A 12,441-nucleotide genomic window follows, 5' to 3' on the forward strand; every position below is an offset into this window, starting at 1 on the left:
TGAATAATATGTCAAGATATCACTACTGCTTCTGCCTTACAGTAAGTGTAGAAAAACATCAGTAATATAAGATTACCAGTGACTTTGAAGAAGATATGGAAGAGATAGTCTCTGTGATGCCTTGTCAGGACAGATGGAGTGTGATTGGGAATTTTTAAGTGGGTAGTGAGGTAAAAGAAATGACACTGTCCAGGGACTGCTCCTGGCTTACCACTCTTCTCCATGTATAGGCCAGCCCTGGCACTATTGCTTTGCTTTCTCATACACATTCAAAATGTTTGGAATGGGTAACAGCGCAGTGTCCTGCCACAACTGCCTTTTTAACTGGAAAATGACACAATGCCATGTCAAGGGAAGAGAGTTTGGCCTTTGTGCATCTCAGGAAGAGCTGCTTCTCTCCTCCATCCCACTCCCATGCTGCTGCAACCCATTCTGCCAAAGCAGCCAGGGTGACAGGGGCCTGGCTGCCTATCAATGCAGCTGCACACAGGACCTGCTCACATAGCTCTTCACACCACTGCCAGCTCTTTGCAGCCCAGCAACATGGGCCACACTTGGGATCTGTAAGCCCAGCAGCTCCCACGGGCTCTCAGCAGAGCCCTGCCTTTGAGAAGTCCATTTACACTTCAAAGAATGAAGTGATGTGGAATACGATGGGCCAAATTTGTAGGAGTTTAAGATTTAGTGGGAGCTTTGCCAGATTAGCAGAACTGACACCTAATATCATCTTAGAAGATGGGAAAAAATGCAGTTTAGACATTCTCAACATGTCACTAACACACATTACACTGCCTTTCTAAAATGCATCATTTATTCTTAATTTGGATTTAAGTGAATGATTATATTTGCAATTAGACTTAAGAGATAAACAAACTAATTTTGTAGAGTAGTAATGTTGCAGAATGTCAAATTGTTGAAATCATCAAAATCAATTCCATACTTTACCTCAAGAGGAAATTTTTGTCCTTCTAGACTATGTTCTGATCCATCTGATGACGCGTTACATTTTCCCCAGTGAAAAGTGATCTTGCTAGCTTTGAATATGGTGTCTAACCCACCTCCACTCACATAATAATCACTTGTCAGGTTAATTTCCACTGAAAAAATTGAGAAATAAGGAAAAACAAGGAGTGTCAATATAAAAGCCAGCCAAGGCATCTACAAGTCTTGTATTTTAGTATTAGGTGCTAGAAGTTAAATAATATATGCTTATTTCTCTGTATGTCATAAGCAATTTGATAGGAAATTGATTACCTAAACTAAGTAACAAGTGTGGTAATTGTCTGTTAGCGTGGAGAATATGTTTCATTTCATGCTGCAGTTCATAAGAGTAATTTAATGAAGTGTGCTTGGTTTCCTGTTATCTGAAACTAGACACAGAACTACATTAAAAGGCTCAGAAAGGTGGTCTAGCCACTAACTGGCTGTCTAAGAAAATGAATTCCTGAAGAACATACCTGAAAGGGTCTGTGTTTCTAACCGGTTTCTCCAATAAAAAGGAAAATACACACCTGCCCCCCATTTTTACCACAGTTCTATACACAAATCATGGGACAACATGACAGTCCTAGGAGGACTGTCCTGACATCAGCCTCCTTAGCTGTGGAGATGTCTCTCATGGGAAAAAGCAATGAGAGGTCTTCAGCTGGACATAGTTATAGACAAACTGTAGATGGGACAGAGGATTTGTCTTCTGGAGAGAATTATCAGGATGGGATAGACTGAAGCCCCACATTTTTGCTTTCTCATCTCCAGCAACTGTGAACTGCTTGATCTCTTGATAATACAGCACTAATGGAGCTCATTTTCACTACATTCCTTTCCTCAAAACCATGAAGACCATTTAAACAAGCTTAGAAGTTCCTCATATAATATTTGGATTGCTGTAGATGAGAAAGAGCTCAGTTCACTTTTAAGGACTTTAAAGAAGATTTTCTCAGGGGCATCTTGAAAAGACAAAGCAGTATTTATCTCAGCTAGTAGGGCAGGAGAGAAGTGATTTGTGTAGTGGTATGTAGGAAGCACATGACAGAAAGAACAGAAATTAGGAGCAATGATGCTAAACTGAACTGGACTAAACCAAGCCAAACTAAATTAAACTAAACCAAAAAGGCTGATCTAGGGGTCCCACTGGAACTGGTAGAAGGTCAAAGACAGTTGTTAAGAGATACCTTTCTCCACATCTCCACATCTATGTCCTTACTTCTAACAAGCAGCTTTCAGTTACTGTTTTCCTGGATTTGTAAGTGGTTGTAAAAATATTTGTCTGACAATTTTGATGACACTGTAAGCTTTTCATGACTGGGAAAAACAGGCACTTGTAGGTATAAATCACTTCTTTCTAAAATGTATTTCTAAGATTGGTCAGACAAATCAGAACACAAAAATGCCTATTTCTCTTCTTTGACTGTTAGGAGGCGTCTATGTGAGTAATTCAGATGAAAGTTTCTGTATTATATGTCTTCATGTGTAGGTGAGATGAATCTTAACCTGTGAAGTGCTTTCAGATGAGTAGGTAATTTATTCTTACTTTTAAAAAATCTTTTTTGCCTACCCATTACAGACTCTAGATATATAGTAATAATTACCATAATTTCACAGCAAATGTCAACTTACTGTTTAGATTTAATGATGTGTCCATGATGGGATGATAGTCATGATGTGATTGCTTTGGCTGTGTCTGTCCATGCACATAATTTTGTTTGTATGATTTCTGTTTCATTTAGCTACTGTCATCACTGTCATTTTGTTTATTCATTTAATAGATAAATTCAGAATGCACCAGTTAAATGAAATCAAAATGATACATTAAAAGTCCTCAGTTTGTTGTTCATCCTATATCACTTTTCAGCCCTTTTAACTCCAAACATGAAATCTGACTTTTTTACCCGTTTTGCCAGTGTTGCGAATAAAAGTATCTTCCAAAGTTTCCTTTTCCCATCCATGGAATTTAAGTTTCTTCAGATTCACATTAACTTGGGTAAGGTCTTCATCTATATTAATAGGCGATTGTTTGGCACCATTGCAGGCAGAATATTTCTTGCCCCAGTTCTTTTGGTTCAAAGTTCCTAGAAATAAAAATATATGGGGTAAATACATTTAAATCCAAACTGGCATCCATACATTTTTTATTGTGGTAATGTTAAAACACAGGTTGCAGTCTGAGATCAGAGGACCTGCCCTTCTTCTAGTCTTTGTCTGTAGCAATATTTTGCACACCTATCATTAATTCCTACCTTCAGCAGTTAAGTCCCACAAGTCTAGACATCAACACATACATTCTTACAAATCTCTAAGGACAGCATAAAACAACAACAAAACCCTCGTGAACTATGTATATTAAAAAAAAACAATCTTTGAGATTAACAGAATCAGCATGCAAAAAACACGTGGGAATTGCTGGAAAATGATCCTATCCAAATAACTTTTAATCATACCAATGCTGATGTTCCTTTTGCCCAATGAAGTAATCTATCCAGTAAGGATTTTAAATATAAAGAAGCAGTAAGATGTTTTAAGAATTTCTTATACAGAGGGGAAAAGGTAAACAGGTTTTACCCTGGAAAAGGAAAAGAAGATGAGTGATGCTCTGTCTGAGATGTGGCTGTATGGCCCAGCTGCACTGTGGAGGGCTGTGTGCTCCCACTCCAGCCGTCTGCCTCCCTCTGCAGCTGCACCACAGAGAGGAGCTCCTGCAAGAGCCTTCTCCAGGGCACAGGGGCTGCCTGGCTTTTCTCTGGGGCCAGTCCAGACACAAGACAGGGACAGACAGCACATCCTTCACCAAAGACTTGATTATTTTCAAGAAATGCACAATTACTCCACAAATCAGTATGTTGCAGTAGCAGCAGCTCCGACAATCTTTTGTTTATATAACATACTAGTATAAATAGAACAATATTTTGTGTATGTTAATGCACTTGAAAACATACAGGATATTTTTCCCTGACAGGGAATTCTGGCAACACTTCAAAATGCTAATTAAAACCAAGAGTTAACGACACAGATGTAAGAAAATGGAATTACTTCAGTTAACTTCCCACTTACTAGTAGTTAAGAGCTAATATTAGTGTCTGCAGTGCATCTATTTGAATTCTACTAGATATGTTGAAATAAATCAATGCTCATTTACAGGCCAGTATGCCACATCCAAGTCTACCAGTGAAGATTTGCTATCTTGTACTCCAGGCAAGGACAGCTCTCATATTGCACTCAGAAAACTCATAGAGGGAAGAAGATATGCAGCCAGTCCTGTAATCATGACAATAGGCAGTAATACAAGATGCTTACCTGGATAGCCAGCTAGAAACAAACCTGAACTAAATTATTGAACAAGTCAAGTGAGTTACCAGTGTCACCTTGCTGCATCAGAATTACTGCAGATGGTATACAAATACATTTACTGCCTGAAAAGAACAACAGAAGAAGCTGGCAGGCACAACAGTCAAACAACCCAAAGGCAGTTCAAGCCACAGGCTTATGAATGTCAGCATCCTAGAGGTGGGGGCCTGAGCCTTGTACCAAGCAAGCACTGGTCCCACTGGAAATGGCACACTGAGTGTGTCATTTCACTCCTCCTCCTCCTTTAGTTGTCAGTTATAATTCACCACCTGGAAAAATAATGCAATATCCTTTCAAAAGAGAAGAGTGGCTAATATTTAATCTCTTTCAAAAGTGTCCCTTAAGAAATTCTGAGCTCAAGTCAACGAATACTTTGATATTAATCTGCTCAGGTCTTCTACAGTGAATTTTCTAACAAATATTGAAGGCTTTTTACATCAATAAATATATATGTTTTAAAATATAAATTAGAATATTATTAAAATAACTTTTAAACAGAAAAGCCTCCAAACAGTAGGACAGAAATAACAACTCTCAGCTTGCCCTGTGCATCGTTGCAAACAGGCTCCTGATTCCAGGTCTGATTTCAGGCAGCTCAGTGATTTTTCAAGCTGCAGGAAACTCTTTAAAGCTCTCTCTGGCACATTTCTGCCAGTTTGGGTTGAGACAGCTGCCCACGTCCATCCCTTGGAGTTAAGCTGCACTACCTACTCCATGCTCTATTTCTTTTGCTCCTTTTGCCAAAGCCAAAACTTCCCCAGACTCCTGCAGTTGCTCCAAGGCAGTAGAAATCTCTGTTCTCTTTCCACTGACATACCCAATTCCATAGCTCACCTGCAGTCTCTCCAGAAAACCATCTTTTTTGATGTTCCTTTTGCCCAGTGAAGTAATCTATCCAGTTAGGATTTTAAATATAAAGAAGCAGTAAGATGCAATTTTTGTTATTCTGCTCCTCCCATCACTGACATTAGAACTGAATGAAAACACTACTCTTTTGTTTTTCTAGCTACGGTGCTTTTGGGAAATTTCTTCCATGCTTCTTTTGATGAAAGACATTATTGTATTTTTCATCTTGTCTTTAAATTGTCTACTGTCTATGATTATGTTCAGTAAAAACAAGTAAATTAAAAATAGAGAAATTATAACCTCCTTCCAACTTCCACAGTTTTGTATGTTATGGTTTTGTATGCAGAATTTAAGTTCTTCAACTTGGTAGCCATTACTTGTGGCTTAGTGTGTAATAAAGTCCTAACATGCATCTTGTGATAAAATTTGCAATCTTTGCTCATCCCAGAAGACAGTGTGTAGCTGTAGCATGGCTAAAAACCCATGGAATAAAATGTACAGGAAATCAGTGGTAGGGTCTGATCTGGGGCAGGAACAGGGGAATCCCCTAAGGAATGGAGTCTGAGAAGGAATAGAGAATTGGAGTCTGCCATGATGATCCAAATTACATTTGAGCAGCAAAGTACATGTTTATGCATGAATTCCACAAATGCTGGAGCAGGTATTGGGTGTGTATATTCACAACTAGTGCTGAACAATATGAGTAGCTTTTTGGAGGGAAACAGTTGAGGTTGAGGACCAGATGTCCATATCAGATGTTTTTCAGGTTTTTACCTCAGTCTAGCTCTGTCTGGTCCCATGATCTGAATGTCCATTGGCTACTGCAGGGTATAAGGCACTCTCCTGCAACACAATTCCTGTTTGGAACCTGTTAAGATGAACCCATACCACACTCTGAGACAACTCTATCTTGCAACCTAAAGCTTAGTAAGTGGTGTGCAAACAGGAGATTTGCTTCAAAAGTCCACTCCTGATCTGAACTAAAATGTAAACGTAAATGCATCTGGTGTAGGCAGCAGGTGGTGGAACTGCTGCAGTTTACATGACTTGCCGAAAGCCAAAGTAGAAGTGCAAGAACTGAATGTTTTTAAACAAGAGCAGATTGTTTTACTATAGGTGTTATGATGGAAATCATAAATCAAAGCTGTGCCAGCCATTTTGAAAATATTGTTGAAACTGAGCTTTGAAAATGAATTTTTCCAAACTGTGCTTTGGAAATCTGAGGAGAACAAAAATATGAACAATATATCTTCAAGAGAGTGCATGCACAGAGGAAGAATGTTTGTTAAAGGTGGCAGACCTGAAAAAGTAGCTGGCAATTCACAAAGAATGTAAATAAAACTGAACAAAGTACATTAAATGTAGGTCTCTCTATACCATAAGCTTTACCACTCTTATCCAGGGCAGAATGTCTGAAAAAAATTTTCCTAACCTTTCTTTTTAGGAAATGTTGGTATCTAAGTCTGCTCCTCAACCTTAGTCCCTATGATTCCACTCCTACAATGAGCATCCAGTTCTCCTTTTGGCTTCCACTTCAGCTCTCACTGAAAGAAAGAAAGAGAGGTGCTGGAGTGTGTCTAGAGAAAGGCAACAGAGCAGGTGAAGGGTCTGAGGTCCAAATCTTATGAGAAGCATGTGAGGGAGCTGGGGCTGTTTACTCCATTTAGCATGGAGTAAAGGAGGCTTAGGGAAGACCTTTAAGGAAATGGATGTGAATCCTAGGGTTTATTTTATAGATGAAAGACAGCAGAAATGAGAGATGGATTCTTTACTCAATTTCTTTCTCTCCATTTTTCATCAGCATTTGCTTTCATGATGTTAAAGTTACTTCTATAAATATAGATTGGACACACATAAGAGATTAAAGATAACCCCTCCGTGTGGACTGTTAATAATGGATTTGCCTTATCAAAAAATGTTATTGACTTATCACTTTGAAATGTTAAGTGATTTCAAATGTTAAGTGATTTTATATTTTTAGCAAACATGTTTTATCTAAGATACGAAAAACAGAAATAAGGCCATAAAAAAATATGTGCACTTATACTGGCACAAAGATTAAATTTAGATAAAATATAGAGTTATTATACCAAAAGTTGCACAATGCACTCTCTAATCTTCCAAGGCAGAAGAACGATTTCAGTTCTCACTGTGGATAAGTGCACTACTGGCCCAAAGAGAGAAATTCTGCCACTATGGGTCTTGGGAATTTTACCACAGCTCATATTCCAAAGGCTATAACATAACACTTTGCATTCTAGGGAAACATTATGGTCATCAAAAAATAGGTGACCTAAGTTTCACATATTACTGAGTAGAATGCAATGCTTCTATGTTATCTTGATCTTCACTGTGAGGGTTTTAGGGTTTTGTGTTTTTGCCCTCCAAAAGCCCCAACAACTCCCACAGCCTGATCACAATCAGTCTCGTAAGTTCATATAAATTCTCAAAATTGGAAAATCCCTGAATTCAATGGATTAAATTACTTGTCCAGACAGAGCTGTAACTACGAAGAAGGAGTTTTGGCTTCTGGGTTTGGTCTTAGCCATTTATTATGCCTGTCTCAGTGATGCAGTTGCTTGGAGGTTTTCCAGCACTGGATTTCTTGCCAACATCTCAGTCAAGTTTTCAAAAATAAAATTGTACAGGTTTGGTTAAATAGAGTCAGACCACAGAGTAAATCCAGAAAAATTTAATAGCACTTAAACCCTCAAACTTCAACCCTAATAATAACTTGCTTTTAAATGAACAGAAGTCAAATAATATTTATCCCACTGACATTTTCTGTCACTCACACAGTGACAAAGAAGTTAATTCTAGACATTCTCTTACTGTGAGGTGTAATATCTCAAATAAAGCAAACAGAATCAACAGAAAATTTTTGTTGCTTTGCAACCAGATGCATTTATGCAAGCCAAATCATCTAATCCCTTATTCCATTTAGCACCTTATTCCTTATTTTTGTATCTAAATACCAGCATACCTAGACAGTATCTTGTGCATTGTGTCTACATGCACATAAACATGGATTATCTGTGAGGATACCCTGAAAGATGGCACAGAACAAACCTGTATTCAGCTGAACCCTATCATGTTAATCTTTCCTGCTCATCATTTAAAATGTGGTCCTAGACCACTTACCTCTTATTAAAATCTGTCATAGAAGATGTGCCATGAAAATACTGATGAAACATTTTGCTATCTTCAGACTATGGCTCTTTCTTCCATTTTTGTTTGCTTATGTTTTGAACATAAACTATATGCTTTCTTTAAATCTATAGTCACAGAGACATTGCTCAATAAAGTGGAAAAAAAAAACCAAGAAAAATGTTTTGTTTTTTTCACATTATCCCCAGATAGAATAAACCACAGTTGTTGAGATACAGTGGAAAACTAATCAGTCCTATTAATACAGTGGCTATCTGGTATTTTTTCTTCCTGGGACTCACTCTGGTGATTCATAGTCAGACTAAGTGAATTGCTAAGCAAAATGCATATGAGGATGAATGCCAATGGACAGCTTTCTTTCATAATAGCAACTGTGTGCTGTTCCTCCTCTTTCATTGCCTAAAAGATCTGGCCATTGCAGGCTAGTCAGAAAATATACAAATATTTCTGTGCTAGAGAAATACAGATTATCACAGATGCTCCATCTGCAGGGCACTCAGTGGGACAGCTGTTCAGACTAGGAGGGTTATGGGAGAAATTCAGTCAACCTTTTGAAGTACCTCTTTCCTATTATTCTCACCTCACTGCTGCTGAATCTGCATATAACTGCAGCAAGAGAATCATGTAGTTATATATAATGAAAACTTGCCACATAATTTTTTATAATTACTGTAATGTTATGATCTAAGCAAAATTTTTCAAGTATTAAAGAAGGAAGTTTAGTACAGTGCCAAATGAGAAAATGTCCAGTAAAAAGTAACACCTTCTTCTTCCTGCTTTATTTAATTCTTGACAATATATGAACCCCTAAATAACTTCTAACCTTGTTCCAAGGAATTCAGATTGTAGCAGTTATTTCCTTTATCTTCAGTAATACTTTAAAGCATGAAACTGAGTACATGTTGAGTGACAAAGGGTCTTTTTGAGATCACAGATAAGCAGAGCTGAAAACAGAACTGGAATAAATGGAGCTGACTCACTTATAGACTAAGAAATAAGCACCAAGAAACATGGCCTATGGCTTATTTTCATATAACATACACACATTTTAATTGGCTGTCAGTGTGTCATGGCAACATTTGGTCTCCCACATGAGAGTGTTGGATGTTTCACAAGAAGAGGACTCCCCACCTGTTTTTCAGCTGTTTCACATGCTGCTAGCAGGGAAGGAGGAATAAAATGGGATGATCACAGGCTTTGTCCTCTCAAGCCACCCCTGATTTGCTACATAAAAGCAATGTTTTTCAAACATGGTTTGGCCCCATGAACAGTTCATCTCTACTTCCTAGAAGCAGGAATATGACTCCCAAGCATATGACTACTGCACACAGAACAAGTGGATGTTTATTGTCTTGTTGCTGATGAATTTGGGCATAAATTAAGCTTATGGTGGTATTTCCCTCCTCCCCGTATCATGCAAGTACCATTTTATGAGAAATGGAATGGCTGCATATGAAAGAAATTGTGTAGACACAAAGGTTGCAGCAATTTTTAACAGGCCTAAAAATGCACTTTAAATGACTCTCAGCTGAAGTGAAGAAAGAGGAAGCTATAATCTACTTCAAGCACAGCATTTAGCACCTGTCTGATAAGTGATAGCTCGTGCAGTCCCAGGAGATGAGCACAATGGAACTCATCTTCAGCAGAAAGAAACCTCATTTTTTGCTGGAGTACAGATCACCATCTAAGTCTAATGACTTGCATTATGGCACTGTTAGTCTTCACTTTTCTCTCCTCATTACTACAAAGTAGATTCTACTGTATTTTAGAAATTATCTTGCGTGACAGAACCAGGTACTCTGTAAAGAAGCAAAATGCAATGACAAATTTTAGTATAGAGTACATAATCTTCTTCTCAGCTCAGAAGATCTAACAATATTGGCTTTCACTGAGAAAATCAATATAATTTCCTTTTCTCTTCTATTGTAGTATGACCTCCCTTCTGTCCTCTTTCTTCTCTCTTTCCCCTGCTTTCTTCCCTCTATTCTCCCTTCCTCTTGGACCATTAAATGTTAACAGGCAGTCTGTTTACTTCCAGAGAAATCTTGTTGGGGTACAGGATAGGGGCACTTTTTCCTGTTATCAAACACATCACCATGTTGCTACCACCTAGGAAAATAACTTGGGTCTGCACAAGCCTATCTAGAAGAATAAAACATTTCATGGAGGCTACAGTCAAGAGTTCTGATCCAAAGCCTGCTGAACTATAAAAATAATTCAAAAGTAGGTTATCTGGGCTTTCTATCAGATTGACTGTGAGCATATAAAACATCACCATTGAACAACTGTGAATGCAAAAGTCCCACAAATAGCCATCAAAAAGGTCAGCATTTAACCCTGAATAGCAAAAAAGCATTTATTTCAGCTGTAAAGAATAACGTAAAGATCATAAAAACCAAAGACTAGATAGATATAAACCAAAGCAAGACAAATACAAGTATAAAAGACTATTGGATTACATCACTGGCCAGGGAGTCACAGAGACTGCCTGCATATAAATTATCCTAATGTTGAAAAGGGCATACCAGTAATCCTGGTTCTTTGCTCCCCAGGTTCTCATTTTCAGAGTTTCAATTTTTATAAAATGAAGCTCCTAAATATCTCCAGAAGAACATAATACCATAGGAATTTTAGATTACTTTTAGCATATTTTAGCAGGATTTCATATCATACTTCTATGGGAATTTCAACACACATTCTGTTTGCATAATGGTAAGGATAAAACGAGGTGATGGGCAGAAATGTTATACAGTATTATATATTGAGCTATATGGAGTTCTTACACAGAGCCATAGCTTATGTGTGCTTATCTACATAATTGCTTATTATATTTTATTTCCTACTTCAGAAAGACAACTCTAGTTCATAAAATGGCCTTTTTGGCAAGGATTTTTGACTACAATAACTAAGAACTTTAGTTCTCTTTCCCTTACCTCCCCTAAAGAAAATCCTTCAAAAAATGTTTAAAATCAACCCCCTCCTAACATTACACAAACTTTCCTTCACTAACAACATTATTTTATTTAGACTAAATATAATTTCAGCATTACCATTATGTTACATTATGTTCAAAAACTTTGTACAGATAATTTCAGAACTGCCATAGCAATGTCAGTGGATGTACATAACCATGCCTCTGATAACCATATGGAGTTTAAATAATACTATTACCTGGTTAGATTTTTTTGAGATTATCATATCATCAAAAACTCTTTATAAACTCTTCCACTGAGAGATATTTTACTGTGTCCTGATGTGATAACAGCATCATGTAAATTACAGCATTGATATTTTTTCACATACTTTCTGCATAAACAAGTTGTGCAGATATCTGTTTTTCCTTTGCAAATGTATAAAAAAATCCAAACCAGCTTTTAAAACCTTTCAGTATTAAGAACCCTCCAAGTCACTTTCAATGCAGAGTGGTTGGTTATTCTCAAGAGTGCAGCACTAAAAGCTATTCAGCAGTAGGTGCAATCTACCTCAGATTTGGAACTTGTTGCTGCCATTGACAGGATTTTCCTTCACAACTTTTCAATTCTCTCCTACAATGGGAATTATAGAAATGAGGATGGAAGCAGCATCAACTGGACAGAGGCACACAACTCGTGCATCTTTGGGCAGTTGTGGTCTCACATCTATCTCAATCAGTCAGTAAGTTCTTGTACTTTCTTTAGCCTCACTGTGATAAAACTTGTCTAAAATGTCTTGCTGCTTTTAGGAGCACAGCTTTTCACTTAATATTTTCTGAAATGAAGAATTCATTGCACTGCTTGTGTTGAGAAATTAATAAAAACTGCCACCTCCCTGCTCCACCTAAGACAAAAGTTCCAAGTGGGGAAGTTTGCATATCAATATTAAATTCAAATTCACTGAACTCTTAAACAGTTTAACACTTGCTTTTGTTTTTTGTTTTTTTTAATCCATGGCTAATACACAGAACTACAAAATCTAATATACAGGCTTCTTCCTTGAAGATTGGTATAATCATTTTTCTTTGCCATTTCTCCAGAGAGAAAGAAATTTTTTTTCATATACACACATAGGACAGTAGAAAAGGATGTGAAGATCATGTTTCTTATTTTT

General features: G+C 37.4%; 1 protein-coding gene across 8 annotated transcripts in view; it reads right to left on the bottom strand.

Moving 5' to 3' along the window:
* The window catches only part of PTPRZ1 (protein tyrosine phosphatase receptor type Z1), a 136,385-nt gene that overhangs the window by 61,279 nt on the left and 62,665 nt on the right, over positions 1-12,441 (bottom strand). For all 8 annotated transcript variants that reach the window (XM_023918548.2, XM_023918547.2, XM_023918545.2 and 5 more), the window contains exons 3-4: positions 2,889-3,068; positions 946-1,097 (exon numbers count right to left, since the gene is read on the bottom strand). In XM_023918548.2, the coding sequence (XP_023774316.2) occupies positions 946-1,097; positions 2,889-3,068 (332 nt within the window). The remainder of the gene's footprint in view (positions 1-945; positions 1,098-2,888; positions 3,069-12,441) is intronic.

This window comes from Cyanistes caeruleus, chromosome 4 (assembly GCF_971803275.1).
Source record: "Cyanistes caeruleus chromosome 4, bCyaCae1.hap1.1, whole genome shotgun sequence".
NCBI lineage: Eukaryota > Metazoa > Chordata > Aves > Passeriformes > Paridae > Cyanistes > Cyanistes caeruleus.